Genomic DNA, 25,167 nt, shown 5'->3' with positions numbered 1-25,167 from the left:
AATGACGATGGCAAACGGGACTAGCACTACCATCTTCGACGCCATAAGGACTGAGGTACGCCTCGGAGACGCGTCACTCCACACAGTTTTACACGTCATGCCCGGAGTGATCGACGACATCATACTGGGCCTAGATACGCTAGGAAGCATGGGAGCCACCATATCATGTGGAGAAGGCCACCTCGTGCTAACCAGACCCCTTGCCCAGCACACACCGAATCCTGGAGCCGCGCCAGAAACTATTCAGAGAACAACACCAGCAAGAACGAATATCGCCAGGTACGACAGCCCTCAATCAAGAGAATCATAGCACAACTCACCAGATCACAGCACAACAGATGGGACGACCATCTCGCAGAAATCGAGCTGGCCATCAACACCAGTGTGACCGCGTCCACAGGATACAGTCCAGCCTTCCTCGTACAAGGACGGGAACCGCGACTACCAGGGGCATTGTTTGACGAGGTCAACCTGGGGACGGGCACAGCTACCACAACGGCAGAAGAGAAGTCTGACAGAATGCAAGAGGCATTCAGAATAGTGAGGCAGAACATGGAACGAGCGGCGGCAGATCAAGCACGGCACTACAATTTACGGCGGAGAAAATGGACCCCCGTAGTCTGCGAACTAGTGCTCGCAAAGGAACACCATCTCTCCAAGGCCGGCGAAAATTTCGCGGCAAAGTTGGCCCCCAAAAATGACGGACCCTACCAGATCCTAGTATATGTATCACCAGTGATACTCAAAGTACGAAAAACCAACGGCGGGAAGGAGAAAACGGTCAATATTGGGGAGCTAAAGCCATATCATGCAGCAGAGACCATCGCGGGAAATTAAAATAAATTCAGGAAAAATAATCTAATCATTCTATCGCAAACCACCGAGGTGACAACACGTTCTTTTGCTACGAATTTCTTTTCAAAAAAAAAAAACAAAAAAAAAAAAACCAACAACCCAAGATGGAGAGCCATAACGCCAAACTAAACAACAGCGTCAAGCGTATGCGCCAGCATTACGAGGAGGAGGAAGCAAAGCGCCCCAGGGTAATACTGCTGGAAGGAGCTACCGGCGCCGACATCAGCAACACGCGTGGAACCACACGCACAAACACGTACGCTGACGTCGCACGCAACGTTACACCACCAAGCGCTACTGGCGCCGACGTCAGCAACACGCGTGCAACTAAGCGCGAAAACACGTACGCTGACGTCGCACGTATCATCACACCACCGAACACCACAGGCGGCGACGTCAACAACATGCGTGCAACTACACACGCAAACACGTACGCTGACGTCGCACGCACCATTACATCACCAAACACTGCAGACACCTACACCAACACCACGAACACCGAGTCAGCCGCAGCCGCAGCTTATAATACACCGTCACGGTGGTAAAAGGCAGGGCCCGCATACGAATACTGGGCACCGAGGGCTAAATTTCTGAAGTGGGGGGGAGTGTGAGGACCAAATAAATCCTCATTAATTTGGCCCACACAAAACGACCCCACAACATATTTGACACGACATTAACACAACAAGTGGCCACAAAAGGCTCTAGCAACACGATCAACCAACAAGTTTCAGCAACACAACGAGCGGTCGCAACATTTAACAGCAACACGGCCAACCAACAAATCTCAGCAACACAACGAGCGCACGCAACCATTTGAGCTAGCAACACCAAACACAACAGCCATAAAAGGAGCGACACAGCAGCAAAAAGTCAGACAGCACGGAGCTGTGGTCGTGACCAGAGCTACCAGCGAAGTATATCCCTATTGCAGTTGATCTTCTCTATGCAATAGGAATCCACTTCATAGGAGCGAGTCGTGGAATGGTGATTGCGGTTGATCTTCTCTACGCATCACCCCCAGAGACCAAAGGCTCCGCCACAGTAACGCGCAACCGCGACAGGTGACACCCGCTCACCTCCGTCAGTAGAAGTACGCCGGCAGAGGCCGCGACAGAGCGGCAACGCACGTAAACCAGCAGTCAGTCAGCACGGAGCTGTGGTCGTGACCAGAGCTACTAGCGAAGTATATCCCTATTGCAGTTGATCTTCTCTATGCAATAGGAATCCACTTCATAGGAGCGAGTCGTGGAATGGTGATTGCGGTTGATCTTCTCTACGCATCACCCCCAGAGACCAAAGGTCCCGCCACAGTAACGCGCAACCGCGACAGGTGACACCCGCTCACCTCCGTCAGTAGAAGTACGCCGGCAGAGGCCGCAACGGAGCGGCAACGCACGTAAACCAGCGCAGAGCGCGGCAGCAAAGCGTAGCAGAGGTCCGCCGACGCACAACGTAACCAGGGTAAGCCAGCGCGAACCGCGGCAGCAGAGGTACGCCGACAGAGGTCACGTCAACGCGGCGACGCATAGCGCAGCCAGGCTAAGCCAGCGCCAAGCGCGGCGGCAGAGCGCAGCAGAGGTACACCGACAGAGTAATACAAGTAAGCGCTGACGTAGGGCGCGACAGAGCATCGCCTCAGCAACACAAGTAAACGCCGACGTAGGGCGCGGCAAGTATCGCCCAACAAATACGAGTAGACGCCGACGCAAGGCGTGACAGAGTATCGCCCAGCAAATACGAGCAGACGCCGACGCAAGGCGTGGCAGAGAATCGCCCAGCAACCAGCAATACAAATAGACGCCGACGCAAGGCGCAGCAGAGTAATACAAGTAAACGCCGACGTAAGGCGCGTCAAGGCACCGACGCCACATACTAACGGGATCCGTCTAACGGAACACGGCGACAGAGCATCGCCTCAGCAATACAAGTAGACGCCGACGTAAGGCGCGACAGAGTATCGCCCAGCAAACACGAGTAGACGCCGACGCAAGGCGTGACAGAGTATCGCCCAGCAAATACGAGTAGACGCCGACGCAAGGCGTGGCAGAGAATCACCCAGCAACCAGCAATACAAATAGACGGCGACGCAAGGCGCAGCAGAGTAATACAAGTAAACGCCGACGTAAGGCGCGTCAAGGCACCGACGCCACATACTAACGGGATCCGTCTAACGGAGCACGGCGACAGAGCATCGCCTCAACAATACAAGTAGACGCCGACGTAAGGCGCGACAGAGCACCGCAGCAGAGAGAGACGCCGTCATAAGGCGCGTCAAGGCACATACGCCACATACTAACGGGATCCGTCTAACGGAACACGGCGACAGAGCATCGCCTCAGCAATACAAGTAGACGCCGACGTAAGGCGCGACAGAGCACCGCAGCAGAGAGAGACGCCGTCATAAGGCGCGTCAAGGCACCGACGCCACATACTAACGGGACCCAACTAACGGAATACGGCCGGACCGCTAAGGCCCGCCACTGCAATCAAGGATACCGCAAGATAATCCAAGTGAAATTGAAAATGAAGTATACAAACACGTTTTATTTTATATTATAGAATTTAGAACCAATAGAGTGAAGTTTTTTTTATATTAAATCAATTTGCAAGGTGCCCCTTTAATACAAATTTATTGTAAACGAACCCTGGGCACGGCGAGTATACCCCAGCAAATATCAAAGAAGCAACGGGGCGCGAAAAAGCTTCGTTACAGTACATAAGCCTCAATATACTGAAAAATTCGGTTTGCAACAGGAGGTAAGGGCGGAAGGTTTTTGATCATTTGAGGCCCGGTTTTAATACATTTTCTGCAGGGATTCGATAGCTAAAACATTGTTCAACACACTATGCCATTTTATCAGAAATTATATCCTCTATATAGAAATAAGCGTTTCATAACTGCAGATGAAAAAAAGCGCACTATTTTTTTTTTTTTTTTGTGAGAAGTGCAACATAATTTTGTTTGCTACGAATGATGCATTATTAATATTAGTATAAAGCAAGACGTGTAAATTTTGTTTAAACATGATTTGTAATTGAAATGTAGAATAACTTAGTACACGAAAAATTTGTGAATTTACTGAAGTAACTTTTTCAATTTCCACTCCTTCAAAAATCTTGGCATACATCTTATATTTTATTATACATAATAAAGGAAAATTGATTACAGTAATAAATGCTCCATATCAGTATTACTTCTCACAATCTGCCACAATTAAATTGTGAGGCTGGCTATTCAGAATATTAATTGCTGAATCAAAGGTGTGTTTTAACGTGTGAAACAAAGGAACCGCAGAAAAAATTGTGCACTTTAATTTTTTTATTATTTGTTTTTTTTTTTTTTTTTTTTCAATAAACAATAAACACACATGTGCAATTTTTCAGTGTTATGTGATATATATGGGGTATTCCATCCCATTTCGACCAATTTTAAACCCGACCCCTTTAGAATTGGCTGAAAGTTTTTCTTCCTTTTCTAGCTTACGAAAGACGTTTTTCAGAATTTTTTCAAATTTTTTCATCCAACTCAAAAAAGTAATGAATTTTTAAAAGAACGCCGTTTTTGTTTTCAAAATGCTATAACTTTTTCAAAAATTGACCGTTTGGGATCTTTTTTTTTTTAATTTTGTTTTTAAATGTACTTTTCGGAAAAAATACAAAAAAATGTTTAAAGTTTTTTTTTTAATTTTTCAGTTTTTCGACATTTTTCGAATTTCGCCATTTTTTTTCTCATAAAAAACTTCAATCAATTCTGCAATCATCCCCACTAATCCCGGAGTGGGCCGATTTTTTTTTTTATATTTTTTTTTTATATTTTCTTTATTTAACCCTTTGATGTCAAATGTTGCTTATAGGCAAGATTGTCTGTTTTCGGTTATATTTCCTACAGGAAATGTTATTTTTGCTAACGGTTTTTTTTCGATGAAATTTGTGTGTATAAGCATTTCTTTACGAAGTTATATTTTGAAGAGCTTTACAAGTGTTTAATTGCGAGGTTGTTGAAATAAGTCTCAAGCGTGTGCAAAAGAAAGTGAAAAAAAAGGTTTTAAAAAAGTTCATATAAAAAAGTCAAGACTGGAAATTTTTTCTTAAAAACTGCATACTATTATAAATAAAAGGTAAGTAAATTAAATAACGTTTGCAAAACTTTAAAAAATTGTGTATTGTTTTGTGAGGAATTTTATGAACACAATGTTGCTTATAGGCAACATTTGTCTGTAGTAGCTCAGGAAGAAACTATTATCAACAATTAGATTTTTTTTAGAAATGCACCCAAAAGGTCTCACAGAATCTGAAATAAAACAAATAATCAATTTCGACCATTTGAACCATTTCGAACGTCCACGTCAATGGCACTACGCTACCGACCGTCTTACACCCCAAAATCTTGGGTGTGACGTTCGTTTGAGCCGCAATTGTACCGAAAATCCAGAACCGTAATAAAGTTCTCAAATCTCTTGCTGGCAGTACTTGGGGAAAAGATAAAGAAACGCTCATTACCACTTACAAAGCAATTGGCCAGCCGATTGCATGCTACGCGTCCCCGATATGGTCGCCAAGCCTAAAGATTACCCACTGGAAGAAGCTACAGGCCTGCCAAAAAACTGCCCTCAGAACCGCCACGGGTTGTCTCCTTATTCCCCCAGAACACCATCTACATAATGAGGCGATAATACTCCCAATAAGGGAAAGAAATGAAATGCTAACCAAACAGTTTCTGTTGAATACCCAGAAACCTGGGCATCCCGACAGACACTTGATTGATGGGCCAACACTGCCCAGGGGCTTAAGGAGTCACCTCCCTAAGCACTATGAGGAAATACGGCACCTGACAACACAGCCGCATGAAGCCAAAAACCATAAGCACGTCCTTGGTGAACTCCATAAACAGGCGTCGGACCTCTATGTCAGGAATTGCCCGGTGAATCCAGTACTCAAAGAGCATTACCCTAAACTTGCGGAAGAGGAACGCACATTCCCTATGGAAACGCGAGTCACTCTAGCCCAACTTCGATCAGGATACTGTAACAGGTTACACTCTTAACTATCCAGAATCAACCCTGACATACAAAATGTATGCCCTGCTTGCAATGTGTCCCCACATGACACCAACCATCTCTTCAATTGTAATGTGAAACCAACGCCTCTAACACCTCTCATTATGGTCCCCCTGTTGAAACGGCAAGTTTCCTCGGACTCCCGTTAGAGGACATTGATAACAATTTGTGATTGGTCAGACCTATTGGATGGGGCAAAGCACTGCTACAACAACAACAACAACAGCGCGTCCGTCGACAACCCTTTCAAGTATGGAATCAGATTCACCGCCATCAGCTTCTCCAATACCATCTAATGTTTCGAATACTGGATCACCAAGTCCACCATCTTCAGCAACACGATTATACATTTCGAAACCTCCAAAATCAATGCGTCTAGATGGAGACCGCCATTGGCTGGAATGGGGAGCAAAAGGAAGGTACCGATTATGCCAAACCGGCATTATAATGTCAAAATGTCAGGTACACTTGTGTTGTAACCCACAAAAAAATTGTTTTGTTTCATACAACACATAAAATGTAATAAAAATTAATAAAAATGATATAAAGTTCAAAATTCGGTTTTATTTTACAATTGACCACCATGGCGCAATGTTGCTTATAAGCAACATCTTATAACGGTAATTCCAAAAGGGATAGATACTTGAAATAGATATCAGTACATATTCGAAGCTCAACTAATAACCCTATATATTAAACATATTTTTAATCGCGCCCACTTTAATTATGACATCAAAGGGTTAATTGAAAAAAAAAAATTCAAAAATAAAAATTTTTTTTATCAATTTTATTTATATAACAAAAAAATGTAAGAAAATGATTTTTAAGTATTATTTTCTTTATATATTATGGTATTATGGTTAGAAAACTTACAAGTTTACTGTGTCAGTCATTAATCCTGGTTATTTTAATCGTAGATTACCATAATATATAAAGAGAATACTTAAAAATCATTTTCTTACACTTTTTTGTTATATAAATAAAATTGATAAAAAAAAATTTTATTTTTGAAATTTTTTTTCAATTAAATTAAAAAAAATATAAAAAAAATCGGCCCACTCCGGGATTAGTGGGGATGAATGCAGAATTGATTGAAGTTTTTTATGAGAAAAAAAAAATGGCGAAATTCGAAAACACTCGAAAAACTGAAAAATTAAAAAAAAAAAACTTTAAACATTTTTTTGTATTTTTTCCGAAAAGTACATTTAAAAACAAATTTTTAAAAAAAAAAAGATCCCAAACGGTCAATTTTTTAAAAAGTTATAGCATTTTGAAAACAAAAACGGTGTTTTTTTTAAAATTCATAACTTTTTTTTTAGTTGGATGAAAAAATTTGAAAAAATTCTGAAAAACGACTTTCGTAACCTAGAAAAAGAAGAAAAACTTTCAGCCAATTCTAAAGGGGTCGGGTTCAAAATTGGTCGAAATGGGATGGAATACCCCATATATATATGTATATATATACATAAATATTTTTTTTTATTTTACGCGCTAATGTGTTTGCTCATTTCTATACATCGTGTCTGCTGTGACTACTGTATGTTTGTAAATTGCATTATTTATGCATAAATACATTTTCTTTAACGACTTTTTGCTGACATATGTAAATACATATATACAGTACACCAAAGAGAGTTTTCAATGAAGAATTGTTTCGCCCTGTACAGACTTTGCCATGTCACTTTTTTGCCGTCTTCGAGCTGTCTCTTGCAGGAATTTCTGAAAATGTTCTGTATATGTATTGTCGGTTTTCTGAAGGTCGGGACAACAGTAATTTATACATTTATTTTTCTCTTTAAATGCTGCTACGCATTATTTTGCTGCTATTACTAAAGACATACTCATTTCCAAAATCAAGCATATCGGTGGCAAACCACAACTAATTTTGTACAAGGGTACGCTAAAAAAAACACTTACCTAAAGAGAGGAAAACATTTCAAAAAAATATTCTTTAAATTGAGGAAAATTTTAATTAATACTATGTACAAACATACGCCAAATTCGCAATTTAGAAAATTTGGACAATTAAAAAAAATAATAATAAATTGGCAATTAATAAAGAATTGCCTACTTAATTGTTTCAGATGAAACCATGTGAAGTCTGTTTAGTGAGCAGATTTTGAAAAAAACGAGAGATGCAAGAGGAAAAAAGACGACACGCCGTTCTGCACGGTGAACTAGAACGCTCCCGCACGTATGGTCGGTGGTGTCATAGCTCGCTAAATAAGAATATCGTCAGCGCAGGACTTATAAACTGCGTCAATGATTACGATTTGTCTCATGCCATCCGTGGAATGCTCCAGCAGCAATCATTGTGAAGAGCGGGTGGAACATTATCATCTTCTCTGGGTGTTTTATTACTGCTTGCGTGGAAGACTTCGCTCTGGAATCCAAGCACTCTCTAAACATTGGTATCCAGGTCGTCCTTTTCGTTCTGGCAGAAATTTGACTCGGACTTGCAACCTTCAGTCTTCCGGCAAATTTTTGGTAATATTTCAAACTTTTCCTATACTCTGTGCTGTATTTTTCGATCGGGCTACAGGCTTCTTTTATGAATCTTTCAATGTTTAAACTTTGTGCTGGATATGACAACATTTCAGCAAACAGCGAAGTCGAACTCCATTAATTAATATCTGAAATTGTAAATGTATTTTTATGAACAATATACAAAATTTCACCGCCAAATACATGAGAAAAAGCAGTGAGGCTACAGATCTCGAATTTGTATATGTGTGTTATTCTTGAGGTCGGCGTTAATAGGCCACGCGAATTTTAGCTAGTAGCTTTACAAATTACGGAATATCCCGTTAAGTATTGAATTATTACAGAGTAGATTTTATTTAAAATAAATGTTTTTATAATTTTTGTTAAATCTTAAAAATGTTTTATCAATAAAAGTTAACTAATATCACACGTATTACGCAGGAGTATTAGTCGCAGTCAGAAAAGTATTATCTTGAATTTCATAACAATAATTAAAACGAAAGTCATTGCACAAAAAAACATTTGATGATGAGCCTTCGGACAAATTGAAGGATAGACATATGAATGGATGAGCAGTGCTAATTGAAATTTGTTTTTCGGTTGGGGGAACCGATTATTTCGGATGATTTAAGTAGGATATCAAAAAAAACTTGAGGCGCTCATACCGACCAAGTCGGCCCAGCGGGTTAGGTAGCTTAGAATATACCCGCGGCAGGTAATCCTGTCGGATGACGACCAAAATACCAAATTGATTCAAGATGTTGTGTAGCGCAAAATATAGCTACTCCAAGCCAGTTGTCAACCTCACCAAGCCGTGACGAATCCTGTTACTTTAACAGCTGAGGCTCTGATGACCCCAGGTTCCTCATGGATCTAAGGGGTGGGAGGGCGGTATGGCCTTGAAGTTTTCATGTGGTCATATTAAATCGTTCCCGAGATGGTCGGGATGGTGCCCTAATTGCTTGTTACCGGATCGTATCGGATCTGCATCCGGCAAAGGGCCATCAACATCGATAATACTCCCCAAGGCCTTCGGGGAGTGTCCTTATCGATAAACCAACAGCAACAACCGATGAAGTCGATAGTGGCTACCGAAAAATCGGATTTTTTTTTCGTTAACCAGAACATAGATTCATATGTCTTCTATGGTATAGTTTAGCATTTTAAGTCGTTTACGAACTGTGAAAAGGAATTAAACGAAATTTAATTCATACATATCTCTTCTGTCGAAAAATTTAGTTACTGCCTTATTAACAGAATGTCTGAAAATACGTCCTTGTCAACAAAGCTTTTGAGTAACGATCTTTCTATTTGGATAGTCAAAGAGGATAGAAATAATAAGAGACGTCATTTCATACTTTTTGCGAAATTTATTTGTAATGTCCCATTTGAGGGGTAATTTTAAATTGCTTCTACACATTTTTCATGAGGTATTTTTGATTGTTTTAAAGGATCGTATTAATTAAACAATTCATCCTCTTTACAACAATCACAATATATATTAATATTAACTTCTTAAAAATGTGTAGAAGGTAATTTTCTAATACCCGCCAATCAGGTACACTACAAATGAAAATCGAACTGACGTCTCTTATTGTTTATATCCTCTTTGGGATAAAAAAATAAAAAAATAAATGTAAGGCGCGATCACCTCCGAAGAGATATTAGGCCGAGCTTCTCTTCCAATTTGCGTCGTGCTCCTTTCAATTTTTCCTACAAATTGGCGGGACGGGACCTTCTTGTTTTATGCCGAATCTGAACGGCATCTACGAGGCAGATGAGTTTTCACTGAGAGCTTTTCATAGCAGAAATACACTCGGAGTGCTTGCCAAACACTGCCGAGGGGCGACCCCGTTTAGAAAAATTGTCTTCTAATTTTGGATCGGCCTACACATATCAGCCAAAACAATGGAAGTCACAAAAAAATCATTTACAAGTGTCACAATTATTTTGAGCACTGTATACGGATGGAGCAATAATATACAAATGTACTTAGGTCTTGTTAAGATGATTCATTCTTCGTTCAACAACAACATTTGACGATTATTTAGTGGCGGCGTTGCGGTGAAGGAATTGAAAACTGGTATTTGTCTCAGCATTTTGTTTACAATTATTATAAACTAAAAATTTTAATACCGCCCAGATTACCAATCAACATATATTGGTTATACACCGTGGCAGTCATTGCTCCATTATTGGATTTGGCAAGCTTCTATAAATATAGAAAATTCAAATTTTTTCAAAACGCCTATACTTAAGTGAAAAAATTAGTTAATCATTGGCGAAACCGGCGTTGAATGCCATGAAAGTAATAAAACATGTCATATTCATGTGTAAGCATTTATGTATTTACTGCTAGTATGAACTGCGCATTAGTAAAAGCAAATATTATCGAAAATAAAGATGTTGCAGGCGCAAACTTCGGTGTAAAGCAGCGGAGCTTTACAAAATTCTAGTAAGTCACTTTCACCACACCAAAAACTTTAACACAATTTTTAACATATTTTAAGCACAGAAATACACTGATTGGAGTTTTAGAGAGTAAAAGTTAAAATTCTGAACACATTACCTGAATAAAAAGTGTACAAATAATTGTTAAATAATAAATACAGACAGTGGTAGTTTAACAAATTCTGCTGTGGTAAGTGGTGAATGTGACCTACTAGAATTTTGTGAAGCTTGCTTCACACGATTTTTCGTCCCTGCAACATCTTTATTTTCGATAATATTTGGTAAAAGCTTCACAGTCACTAACGACGTTCACGTTGACTTCTCTGTTAATGTCACTGCAGCTGATATCGTGTGTTAATTGACATTATCAATCCTACCGGTTGGCGGCTTCCATTGTGTTTTGTGTGTGGGTTGTAGGCGCACTCTTATTATGCCGCTAATATATAAAATAGCAACAAAACAGGTTTTTAGCGTAACAACAACAACAACGAATCATGACGAGGTCGACGTCGGTAATGACGCTTAAGGGCCCATTACTGATACTTAGTATAGACTTGACTTGACTTGGCAACTTAGCCACGATTATACTCCACTAAATGTCAATTTGTATGACAAAATGTCAAAATGAAATGTAAACAAACAAATGGCATCTCAAAATGTAAACGTCACTTAGAACTTACATAGAAAATCAAAATTCAACAGACTAAAGGGCCCATTACCCATACTTAGCATAGACTTGACTTGACTTGAGAACTGTCACTTACAGTTCTGTTAAATGAACATTGCATGGTCCTGATTACTCAAAACTTAGCAACATTTAACTTGACTTAGAAGTCTGTTGAATTTTGATTTTCTATGTAAGTTCTAAGTGACGTTTACATTTTGAGATGCCATTTGTTTGTTTCCATTTCATTTTTTTATACAAATTGTCATTTACTGATTGTTTTAAAAAATGTTTACACTCATAAATTAATTGTAGTACTCAAAACTAACTTTGTTTAAAAACCACCACTTTTTGTAGCAAATATTTCACAATAAAATGACATCTGGAAAACAGCTGATTATGATGCCAGATTGTATGCGCTAAGTGGAGTATAATCGTGGCTAAGTTGCCAAGTCAAGTCAAGTTTACACTAAAGGGCCCATTACTCATACTTAGCATAGACTTGACTTGACTTGAAAACTGTCACTTACCGTTCTGTTAAATGAACATTGCATGTTACTGATTACTCAAAACTTACCAACACTTAACTTGACTTAGAAGTCTGTTGAATTTTGATTTTCTATGTAAGTTCTAAGTGACGTTTACATTTTGAGATGCCATTTGTTTGTTTCCATTTCATTTTGTTATACAAATTGTCATTTACTGATTGTTCTAAAAAATGTTTACACTCATAAATTAATTGTAGTACTCAAAACTATTTTTTTTTAAAAACCACCACTTTTTGTAGCAAATATTTCACAATAAAATGACATCTGGAAAACAGCTGATTATGATGCCAGATTGTATGCGCTAAGTGGAGTATAATCGTGGCTAAGTTGCCAAGTCAAGTCATGTTTACACTAAGGGCCCATTACTCATACTTAGCATATACTTGACATGACTTGAGAACTGTCACTTACAGTTCTGTTAAATGAACATTGCATGTTACTGATTACTCAAAACTTACCAACACTTAACTTGACTTAGAAGTCTGTTGAATTTTGATTTTCTATGTAAGTTCTAAGTGACGTGTACATTTTGAGATGACATTTGTTTGTTTCCATTTCATTTTGACATTTTATCATACAAATTGACATTTATTTTTATTTTATTTATAAATTTTTAAACTCATACATTAATTGTAGTACTCAAAATTAACTTTGTTTAGAAACCACCACTTTTTGTAGCTATTATGATGCCAGATTGTATGTGCTAAGTCGAGTATAATCGTGGCTAAGTTGCCAAGTCAAGTCAAGTCTATGCTAAGTATCAGTAATGGGCCCTTCAGTGTCAGTAATGGGCTCTTAAGTCAAGTTTAGTGTTGCTAAGTTTTGAGTAATCAGTAACATGCAATGTTCATTTAACAGAACTGTAAGTGTCAGTTCTCAAATCAAGTCAATTCTATGCTAAGTATCAGTAATGGGCCCTTTACAGAAGTAGTGAATATCGCAGTAGCAGCGATTTTATTAAAATTTTATTAGTGTTATCTATTGCTTTTATTGTTGTCATTTGTACGTGTTGTTTTACGTGCTGCCGTGACTGACCTGTGTTCATTGGCATACAAATTTTATGTATTCACTCAATGTTGCGCGCTGAAATCACCCGCAACCAAAGATAATCGTATGTCTGCGGTATCAGCGATTCGTCACAAATATGGAAATTGAATATTCCGAGAGCCAACGTATGACTCATGGATTTTAATAGCTTGATTCATATTTTTTTATCTTCTTCATTACATTTAACAACGCTTCCTCTTTTCCGAATATTCACTTAAGCATTTCACTTAGCGGCAGGCGTTTGGTGCGCTTATCTAATATCCCATAGGCCTTGAGCCCATATATCGTAGCTCGAATCGACAGTAAATCTTTATACCCAGCTGTAATTGTACACAGTGTATTATAACTTTGATTGGATAACGGTTGGTTGTACAGGTATAAAGATATTGAGATAGATATAGACATCCATATATCAAAATCATCAGTATCGAACAAAATTTGATCAAGCCATGCCCGTCCGTCCGTTCGTCCGTTAACTTGAGCAAATATTTATATATCTTCACCAAATTCAGTATGGACCCAGAATATATTATTTTGAAAATGAGCGAAATCATAACCCCAAAGCCTTTGGGGAGTGTTCTTATCGCTACAACAACAACATTAACCTTTGGAATTGCACGCTAGAAATAGCAGATTGAAACTGAGAAGTTTGTGCTGAAGTTATGTCGTTTTTCCCTTCTGCCATCTTTTCAAAGGCTTCGAATATTGCTGGCTGAAGTTCAATGTAAGTGGATACCGCTTCATGACATTGGCCCATCTTGTTGGGCAGACGCCTTGCAATTTTTGTCTTCGACTTTCTTTTTATACCCAGCTGCACTGTGTATTATAACTTTGATTGTATATATGGGTTGGTTGTACAGGTATAAAGGAATCGAGATAGATATAGACTTCCATATATGAAAATCGTCAGTATCGAAAAAAAATTTGATTGAGCCATGTCCGTCCGTCCATCCGTCTGCCCGTTAACACGATAACTTGAGTAAATATTGAGATATCTTTACCAAATTTGCTACACGAGATAATCTGGACGCAGAAGAGATTTATATTGAAAATGAGCGAAATCGGATGATAACCACGCCCACTTTTTATATATAAAACATTTCGGAAAACACCTAGAATGTTGAAAAGTGACGTGTGGACTGATATTGAGACTTTTGATACAAATTTGAAAAAAAAAAAATTGTAAAATGGGCGTGGCACCGCTCACTTGTGATAAAATCAACATTACAAATATTATTAATCATAAATCAAAAATCGTTAAACCTTTCGTAACAAAATTCGGCAGAGAGGTTGCCTTTACTATAAGGAATGTTTTGAAGAAAAATTAACGAAATCGGTTAAGGACCACGCCCACTTTTATTTAAAAGATCTTTAAACGAGTCGTGGACGAATAAAATAAGCTATATCTTTGCAAAGAGCTTTATATCAATGGTATTTCATTTCCCAAGTGGATTTATAACAATAAATAGGAAAAACTTCAAATTTAAAAAAATGGGCCTGCCACCACCCCTTTTATGCTTAAGCAATTTTCTATGTTTCAGGAGCCATAACTCGAAGAAAAATTAGTTCAGAATAGAAGCATATGTATATGTATTATTGCGCAGCCTTGTAACACTATTAAACACACAAAACAAACAATAACAGTATTTAAAGTGTACAGGTGGGTATGTAATGTTCGGTTTCACCCGAACTTAGACTTCCTTACTTGTTGCATAATCGAAATTTTTTTCTGGAGAACGTTTTGCCTTTTTGCCCATCGGTAAAAATCAGAATAAGTGTACCCTGCCTACATCATGTTACAATCAAATATACGACATAAAATAATGATAATCGCTTCCAACTATTGAGTAAAGGGCATGGTTTAAAAACCATCTGGGCGCATCAAAATCAAAAAGTTCTATCTGTCTTAGCTAATCGCAATCTATTTACAGCTGCAGAGAAAATATAGTCTTTGTGTGTGTTGGTTGGGCTGGTAATGCTTTACTTGGATACCACAGAAAAACTATTTTTATGAACTCCATTGAAATTCGACACGACAACCCCTGGAAAGGCGCTCCATAATTTCTTCTACCCCGAAAGAATGCAGCTGTCATGTGGAATATTTTATTATAGTCCCAATCACACCGACTTGACCACAATAGTCCATCGTCTAAAAAATGGTTTAAAACTTGTTACATATCATTGCGAATTAAGCCCAGAGGCGCCTCCCCCTGCATGTTGGTAAAGGGCCCCAAGAATCACCATGCTCTTTGCCTCTGGTTAACGCAAACTACAAGTAACGCAACCTAGAAGGTTGGACGTGGTCATATCAAATCGTTGCCAGAAGAAGAAGGTCTGGTCTATAATACACGAATGAAAAAGTTACGAAGATTTATTAATGTTTCCCGTTCCCACCCTTTTGAACATTTCAGACCTGTCCATGACAAATCAAGAAAATCCAACGATATGTCGAAGTCGTTTTACATTATGCAGAATTCGTACGGCTCTACATATATTTGCGTTTTGCAATCTCCCAGCTTCGTAAATATCCTAGCTTCCGTACTTTTGATGATCAAATACTTGAAATTCAGGTCGTCCATTGATTACGACTCAATATTCACTGACGGAGTTTCAAATAAACTGCAAACAGATGAGCCAAGTACTGGACGAGACTATCTTTGAAAGTGTTCACAAAAAGATTTTCGCCGAACTAAATGCCCGATCAGAGAGAAAACGTGGCGTTGCCACCGATGCGACTGCATTTCATTTAAGATAAAGAGAAACCTTACAGTATTTGTTAAAATCCCATCGCCGTAACGCTCCTTTCAGATTCCATGCCATAGTTATCTCAGTTAATTCATAAAGTAATTGGTACATAAGAAGTATATTTGAAAAATCTCTGTGTTTGTGCGCCCTTTAATTCTTAAACTCTGTCTTAAATTTGTCTCACTTTTATAAACTCTAATTTTTATTGTATATAATCGTATACTCCTTTTAACGCTTTCGCTCTCACTAATGAAATTGTCTTCCTCCCTTTTTTCGCTTTTCAGATTGACGCGAACAAAGATGGTTTCATCGATTTGAGTGAACTGAAGGAAGCTTTGGATCAAGTCGGTTTCAAATTGGCCGGTTATCAGGTGCGCGAAATGATCTCTGAGTTCCAAAATAAACAGCGTACCTCACATCAGGGCAAACTAAATATCGAAGAGTTTGAAAATCTATGCCTTGATCTCAAATCCAAAGATGTCGCAAGCACATTCAAAACCGTTGTATCAAAGAAGGAAAACCTCGAAACACTGGGTGGAATGTCGAGCATATCATCCGAAGGCACCACACATTCTGTACGTCTGGAAGAGCAGCTAGCTTTCTCCGATTGGATAAATTCCAATTTGGGTTACGATCAAGATCTAAAACATCTGCTCCCGATCGATGCTGAGGGCAAACATTTATATCATGCCATCAAAGATGGCATACTACTTTGCAAGATCATCAATCATTCCTGCCCTGACACAATCGATGAACGTGCCATTAACAAGAAAAATTTAACGGTATATCGTGAGTTTGAAAATTTAACATTGGCGCTCGTTTCATCACAAGCAATTGGTTGCAATATTGTCAACATCGATGCACACGATCTCGCCAAAGGTAAACCACATTTGGTATTGGGTTTGTTGTGGCAAATCATTCGTATCGGTCTATTCAGTCACATTACACTCGATAGTTGTCCCGGTTTGGCGGGTCTGCTATTCGATAACGAACGTTTGGAGGATTTAATGAAGTTATCACCAGAAGCCATATTATTGCGTTGGGTTAATCATCATTTGGAACGTGCTGGTATTTCACGTCGTTGCACCAATTTCCAATCCGATATTGTGGATTCGGAAATTTATTCGCATTTACTCAAACAAATTGCTGGCACTGATGTCGATGTCAATTTGGATGCTTTGCGTGAGTCTGATTTGACGTCACGTGCGGAAATTATGTTGCAGCAGGCGGCCAAATTAAATTGTCGCAGCTTCTTGACACCGCAGGACGTTGTCAATGGAGTCTATAAGTTGAATTTGGCCTTCGTTGCGAATCTATTCAATAATCATCCAGGATTGGATCGGCCCGAACAAATCGACGGACTGGAGTCGATTGAAGAGACACGCGAAGAGAAAAGTAAGTGCCTTACAAAGAAAAACATTTTTGACTTATTTAGTCATCTCTACTCTTTCAACAGCTTACAGAAATTGGATGAACTCAATGGGTGTTTCACCACACGTCAACTGGTTGTATTCAGATCTTGCTGATGGGCTAGTTATCTTCCAGTTATTCGACATCATCAAACCTGGTATTGTGAATTGGCCACGCGTCCATAAACGTTTTACTCCGCTCCGAAAGTTCATGGAAAAATTGGAGAATTGCAACTATGCTGTGGATTTGGGTAAACAGCTAAAATTTTCATTGGTCGGTATTGCAGGACAGGATTTAAATGATGGAAATGCTACGCTAACTTTAGGTGAGTGTAACAAGAAAACAAGAACGTTAACTGCAATAGTAATTTCGAATGTTTTCGAGACTTATAATGAAATGCATGCCATACCAGTTGTATAGCCGCAACTGGTTATACACTGTATAGCCCAGTTCGATGCCTTTTAGTTACCCCAGCGGGTTAGGGGGTCAGAATATACCTGCGGTAGGTATGCCTGTCGTAAGAGGCGACTAAAATACGAAATTCAAGGGGCTGTGTAGCGCAACCCTTCAGGTTGCCAGGGCTTCTCCAAACCCAATTGTCAACCTCACCTATCCGCGGAGAATCCTGTTTCACAAACAGACGAGGCTCTGCCGACCCCAAGCTCCTCATGGAACTTGGGGGTGGGGAGGGAAGAATGGCCTGAAGGTTTAACGTGGCCATATAAATCGTTCCCGAGATGGTCGGGCTAGCACCTTAATGGTGCTGTGTTACCGGAGCGTACCGGATTTGTATCCGGGACCATCACATCGATAACACTCCCCAAAGCCTTCAGGCAGCAACCTTATCGCTACAACAACAATAACATGCCTTTTAGTTGTATTACTATTCTTTTGAAGTAGAATTCTAGGTTCTTTATATAGCATGTTTGCTATTTACGGCCTTTCTGTTACAAGCCAGTGCAATCCTCAACTTTCCCAGGAAATTACATCCAATACCCATTGGGTGATGCACTGAGCTTTTACTTATGAGGTTTGCTTTGTTCATTTGTAAGCTTTATAAATTTTTAGTGTTTCGATGTCATAATATTTGCAAACTAGACTACAAGAGTTTGCAGGGCCAACATATGTACTTCAGTAAGTAAATTGCGTTTTTGCTAGAGGGAATCCTGAATGTGAGGGTAATGTGTAATGTATGTAGAAAACTATATGCATGGTTCAGGTTATATGAACGCAATCAGACACCAAATCAGTTAATGGAAATTAACGAAATCAATTCGAGTGAACAAAGGGGCTTGGAATGAGTATTTGAAGGGCAATGGAGCCTGTCGAAAGAAACGAAGGTTCGTAGGATAAAAAAATCGGTTACGAATCAGACGGGCTCGAACCACAATATGTTAGTACCAGAGCGTACCGAATTAATAATTTGACAAAGGGCATCCACAGCCCAAAGAAAGTGGAAAAGTAGTTTATGAAACAGAGAAGATGGGAAAGAAAAGGCGATATAATCACGGCGTCTATAAGGACAAAAATCGTCACGGTGACAGAAAGAAACAAAAGAAAATGAAGCTAGAGAAAAGGAAAAGATATGAACTGAAAGCGAAACTCGAACCAAAATCGGAACGGGGTGTTAAAGCAGAACCAAAAACGAAACTGGGCAGAAAATGGATTCCAAACTAGAACGTAGTCCGAACTGAGATCGGAATGAGAATCGAAACCGGACCAAAAGTAGACAGAAGAAGGGCACGAAATTAGAACTAAAAACAGAAACGAAGGCGTAATTGAAAGCGGAGCGAAACCATCAGCACGATTCTAAACAAAAATTCCATGCGAGTTTTTTCCCTTCTCCCATTCCTCGTATTCTAAATAAAAATTCCTTGTGAGTTTTTTCACTTCTCCCTTTCCTCCTATTCTGAACAATGTTCGAAAAAGCGGAAACCGGTTATGGGAGAAAAGTAGGTATTATGAATGTGAGGGAGAGGGAGATTTCTCTGCCATTTCATAGGAGTTTTTTCACTTGTTAAATAAAAGGGAATGCATCAAAATAGTTAAAGGAAATTGGTTCTTTTAAGAAAGAACACTTATTTGTACAAATTCGTGCTAAAATATGAATGTACATTCTACCACAATATTCTCACTGTTAATACAACAACAACAACAACCACAATATTCTTTATTTTAAGTATAAAAGTATATCATAAGCAACAGAAAAGCTCTTGGTATATTTGTTGCAGCCATCCAGAAATTGCGCAAGGATTTTTAAGAAGGCTTAAATAGATTTTGGCATATGGCGAAATGCGAACTCAACTCGACTTGGCCGCCAGAAAGTTGCTTTGCTGAATGAAAGCAGTCAACTCCAGCGGATTTGTGTTATCCCGCCGTCTTCTTCTTCTTATGCTCCTCTGTTGATGTTGCTGTGGCACAAATTCATTACTCATTTCAGTGAATACCACATGAAATGCAATACTATGCATTGTTTATACTTTATTTCTTAATTTCAAACGAATTTGCAACTTAAAGTTTTCAATTTTTTAAACGAAATAAGAAATGCGCAACGAAGTTTCAATTCACAAAACAGCTGAGTTCGAAAATTCGAAATTCCTATTCCCCAATTATTCTTCTCCCTAGGAGAAAAGAATTGGAGGAATTTTTCCGCGGGAATAAAAAAATCCGCGAGAACAAAATTCCGCGAGAATATTTAGAATTGGTCTGCATAAACAAGTTTTTTCGGGTTTTAATATTGCCTACACCAAAAAAAACTTTTTTATGGTTTCGTTCCGCTTTCAATTACGCCTTCGTTTCTGTATTTAGTTCTGATTTTGTCCCTCTCTTCTGTCTACACCTTTGGTCCGGGTTTTTGTCCTAAAAGGTTTCGTTTAAAATTTCGACGTGTATAACCCCAAAACGGTTTTATACGTAAAGAGTATGAAAGGAATGCTTATAAGGTTATCTTTATCTGGCATTGTCAACTGTACTTTGGCAAACTTTTAAATAGATTATCTTAATGGTTAGGCAGGCACGGCCAATGGGCACAGCAACATGAGGCTGCAAAAGTTTATTTTCTTTAATGCAGAATTTAGTTCAAAGTCTGCTAATGTTCGAATCGCTAAACTGTTGAATAAATCACTCCAATATTCAGTAATGGAAACTGCGCTTTATTTAGATTACTTTGGGGGTAGTACAATTATACTTCAATATCGCGTACTTCCAACTGCGTGTGTTAATCAAAACTGATTACTCAGCTTGCGCTGCTTTTATACTCTCCGTTGCTTCGTCCGCATATTTCTCCAAAGATCTAGACGTTTCACATAGAACTCTTGTAGCTCATTCTTGGTTACCGGCTTTATATGTGTATATTTGTAGTTTATAGCCATATGCGTGTGTTTGTGTGAGTAACTACTTCGGCTGCTGACTACATGTGTGTGTGTGAGATACCTCCTCTTGTTGTTGTTGTTGTTGTAGTAATGCTTCGCCCCACCTAACAGCCGCGACCGATCACAAATTGTCATCAATATCCTCTAACGGGAGTCCAAGGAAACTTGCTGTTTCAACAGGGGTGGACCATAAGGAAAGGGGTGTTAGAGGCGTCATGTGGGGACACATTGCAAGCGGGGCATACATTTTGTATGTCGAGGTTGATTCTGGATAGGTTAGAGTTTAACCTGTTACAGTATCCAGAACGAAGTTGAGCAAGAGTGACACGCGTTTCCCTGGGGAGTATGCGTTCCTCTTCCGCAAGTTTTCGATACTTTCCTTTGAGTACTGGATTCACCGGGCAATTCCCGGCATAAAGGTCCGACGCCTGTTTATGGAGTTCACCAAGGACCTGCTTGTGTTTTTTCGCTTCATACGGCTGGGTTCTCAGGTGCCGTATTTCCTCAAAATGCTTACGGAGATGACTCCTTAAGCCCCTAGGCGGTGCTGGTTCATCAATCAGATGTCTGTTGGGATGCTCAGGTTTCTGGATATTCAACAGGAACTGTTTGGTCAGCATCTCATTTCTCTCCCTGATGGGGAGTATTCTCGCCTCGTTATGCAGATGGTGTTCTGGGGACATAAGAAGACAGCCCGTGGCAATTCTGAGAGCAGTATTTTGGCAGGCCTGTAGCTTCTTCCAGTGGGTAATTTTTAGGCTTGGCGACCATATGGGTGACACGTAGCACGTAATCGGCTGGCTAATTGCTTTGTATGTAGTTATGAGCGTTTCTTTATCTTTTCCCCAGGTACTGCCAGCGAGGGATTTGAGGATTTTGTTACGGCTCTGAATTCTCGGAACAATTGCGGTTGCGTGCTCACCAAAATGTAGATCCTGATCAAACGTCACACCCAAGATTTTGGGGTATAGGACAGTCGGTAGCGTAGTGCCATCGACGTGGATGTTCAAAATGGTCGACATTTGGGACATCCATGTTGTAAATAAGGTCGTGGAAGATTTAGTCGGTGATAATGCCAGGTTTCGCGAGGCGAAAAAACTGGAGAGATCAGGGAGGTATCCGTTTATTTTATTGCATAGCTCGATCTTTGGGCCTGGGCCTGTGGCCATTATTGTGCAGTCATCGGCGTAAGAAACGATTGTGACTCCTTCCGGTGGTGAAGGTAGCTTAGATATGTGGAAATTAAACAAAAGTGGGGATATTACACCACCCTGTGGCACCCCTTGTTTAATTCTCCTTGGTTTTGATGTTTCGTTTCTAAATTGCACCGATGCCTGCCGACCACCCAGATAATTTGCGGTCCACCTTTTAAGACATGGGGGAAGGGTAGACCCTTCCAGGTCTTGCAGCAACGAGCCATGGTTGACCGTATCAAAAGCTAGCGCTACGAGTACTGTTCTATGGTGGGGTATTGATTTAAACCGCAATTTATCTGGGTGCTAATGGCATTTAGCGTGGTGGTAGTGCTATGGAGTTTTCTGAAGCCATGCTGATGAGAGGCTAGCTGCAAATTTGCTTGGAAATAAGGGAGCAAAATGGCTTCAAGCGTCTTTGCTACTGGCGATAGGAGAGATATCGGACGATACGACTCTCCTATGTTAGCTGGTTTCCCAGGCTTTAGTAGCGGGACCACCTTGGCCATTTTCCATTTCTCGGGTATGACAAAGGTGGAAAGAGACAGGTTGAAGATATGTGCTAAATATTTGAAACCCTCTTTCCCTAGGTTTTTAAGCATCGGCATGGCTATGCTGTCTGGGCTCACTGTTTTGGATGGTTTAGCGCGACCAATGGCGTCCTCAACTTCTTTAGCGGTGATGGTGATTGGTGACGCGCTGAATTTGTGTTTATGTGCGTCTATTGGCCCTCCGTCTATCTTTGTCGACCGTAGAATGCATTATATATTATCGGCAGAAAGCGCTCGCGCATTTTTTCGCATCCGACAGCACTTTGTCGCCAAAGGCGATGGAAACTTTGTCTTTGTGCTTAGTCGGATTCGATAGGGACTTTACGGTGGACCAAAGTTTACCCACACCGGAGAGAGGTTACAACCTCTTAGGTGCTCCTCCCATTTCGCCCGCTTGTGTTCGTCCACAAGCAATCTGATGCGTTGGTTTATATCCCTTATTTGGGGGTCGCCTGGATCAAGCTGTCTTATAAGGTCACGTTCTCTCGCTAGGTTTGCGGCCGGAATGAAACGTGCCGAGGCGGATTCAGTGACCTTACGGAAGGCACACTCCCCTTGGCGGGCATCAGTCGGGATAGGGAGGGCAGCAAAGAGGTTGTCTGTAAAAGATTTATATTCTTCCCACTTTCCTTTTTTGAAGTTTATGAAAGTGGGTTTTTCGGTGACGATGAAGTCGGCGGTACGCTCGAGCGAAATAAGTATAGGCAGGTGGTCGGATGCCAATGTTACCATCGGCTGCCAGTTGACGCAGTTTACGAGTTATGCGCTCACGATTGAGATATCTGGCGAACTTTGACAGCTTCCTGCCATACGTATGGGGGCGTCTCCGTTTATTGTGCAGAACGTCGTTTCTTCTATTTGATCCGCCAACATCTTACCCCTACTGTCCGTCCGCAAGTTTGAGTGCCATAGATCGTGATGGGCATTGAAATCGCCTAAGATAATGCGATTGTTGCCAGTGAGTAAAGCTCTGATATTAGGGCGGTATCCACTGGGGAAACAGGTGGCAGGAGGGATGTAGATGTTCATGATTTCTAGGTTTGCATCGCCTGACCGGACAGATAGGCCTTGACGTTCTAAGACATTGTCCCTGCGGTCGATGCCAGGATCAAATATATAATATTGCACAGAGTGGTGTATGATAAACGCGAGGCCGCCTCCATTTCCGCTCTCGCGGTCTTTCCTGTGGACATTATACCCAGAGCAGGTCTGCAATGCAGATCTTGCTGTGAGTTTAGTCTCTTGAATCGCAGCAATGCGGATGTTGTGCCGCTTCATGAAATCGACTATCTCCGTAATCTTCCCAGTTAGTCCATTACAGTTTAATTGCAGAATTCTGAAGTGCATAAGGGGAGACGTCGCCACTCTGGGGGTAAGTGACGGGTGACTACGCCTAGGTCGTGGAAGGCCAGGACGCAATTGCTGTTGTGGCCCTGGGACTGGGCGTCCTTGGGCAAGCATTGGGGTACCCAGATGATTTGGGTTTGCGACCTGGCAACATGGCGCGATGAAACCCGTCGGGGGGTTGCCGTCGCGGAGACCAGAACATCTAGGAAAGTGACACCACCCAAGGCAGGAGCTGCATTGGGCGGATGTCGCAAACATATATATTCTGTGCTGGCAAACGGTGCAAACGGAGGTAGGGACTAAGAGTCTGTTTCCCTGACCTCCACGATTGCTGCCGGAAAAGAGGGGGAGAGAAGACGGGGGCAGGGGCTGATGCTCAGCATTGCTATCGACTCTACTACGAAGGTATTAGTTATGAGTGGCAGGAGCTGTTTGAGTTGTTGGCGCCGTGGGGCGCGAGCAGCAGCGGGTACTTGTTGTGGCTTGCTGAGCAGCGGGGCTGCTGGATGGTAGTGAGGGGGGCGCTTAGGCGTAGACTACGGAACGGCCTTGGGCGTGAACAGTAAGGAGCCACAAAAGATTTATAAAAGTTACGTGGACGTCGGGTTTTGGGATCAAGCCCAGAACAACCTGTCCGATGCAACCATCCCTTACACGAGACACACTGAACAGAGTATGACCGTCCTAAAAAGATTCTTTTCCGGCAGATGCAGCAAAACCATTTCTCCGGGGTCAGGAGACGGACCCGGATTGGATTCGATACCTTCCCGGAGTAAGAGAATATGGAGCAGTCCTGCTGCAAGGAGCTGCTGGGAGGATGACAATTTGTGGGAGGCACACAACAAATTAAATGGGGTTACACTGAAATGACAGTCCTTGGTCGGGAAAAATCCCGAGTCGCTCCGGTACATAGAACCGACTGCCTCCTCTTCGTCGCCTTCTATATAAGTGTTTGCTAGCTTTAACGTGGACATGTATGTATATAAGAGTGACTGCTTCATGTTTTTGTTGTTGCGTGATTATTTACTAACAACCTAGTGGTGCTAATATTCGTCACAATAGAGATAACAGGATGTCAACAAATATCACATGCAACTGTTCGGTCTTGAAAGACGTAACTAATTATTTTTCTTTCTTCTTTATAACAGCTTTGATTTGGCAGCTAATGCGCGCCTACACCTTGTCAATTCTCTCGCGTTTGGCCAACAGTGGCAATCCAATAATCGAAAAAGAAATTGTGCAATGGGTCAATAGTAAATTGACTGCGGCCGGCAAAACATCCAGCCTTAAGAATTTCAATGACTCAGCCATAGCCGATGGTAAAATTGTGATCGATTTGATTGACTCTATAAAAGAGGGAAGCATAAATTACGATTTGGTGCGAACTGGTGGCACGGAAGAGGTATGCTGTAATTTCAATTAAATAAAAATAATGAAATAC

General features: G+C 40.7%; 1 protein-coding gene across 2 annotated transcripts in view; it reads left to right on the top strand.

The window, feature by feature from the left end:
• Positions 1-25,167, top strand: part of Fim (plastin-2 Fim) — a 170,786-nt gene that overhangs the window by 144,593 nt on the left and 1,026 nt on the right. For both annotated transcript variants that reach the window (XM_067783233.1, XM_067783232.1), the window contains exons 2-4: positions 16,139-17,249; positions 17,311-17,589; positions 24,875-25,128. In XM_067783233.1, the coding sequence (XP_067639334.1) occupies positions 16,139-17,249; positions 17,311-17,589; positions 24,875-25,128 (1,644 nt within the window). The remainder of the gene's footprint in view (positions 1-16,138; positions 17,250-17,310; positions 17,590-24,874; positions 25,129-25,167) is intronic.

Source organism: Eurosta solidaginis, chromosome 4, assembly GCF_040869045.1.
Source record: "Eurosta solidaginis isolate ZX-2024a chromosome 4, ASM4086904v1, whole genome shotgun sequence".
Taxonomy (NCBI): Eukaryota; Metazoa; Arthropoda; class Insecta; order Diptera; family Tephritidae; genus Eurosta; species Eurosta solidaginis.
The sequence above is the reverse complement of the archived record's forward strand: the minus strand, read 5'-3'. Positions and strand labels throughout refer to the sequence as shown.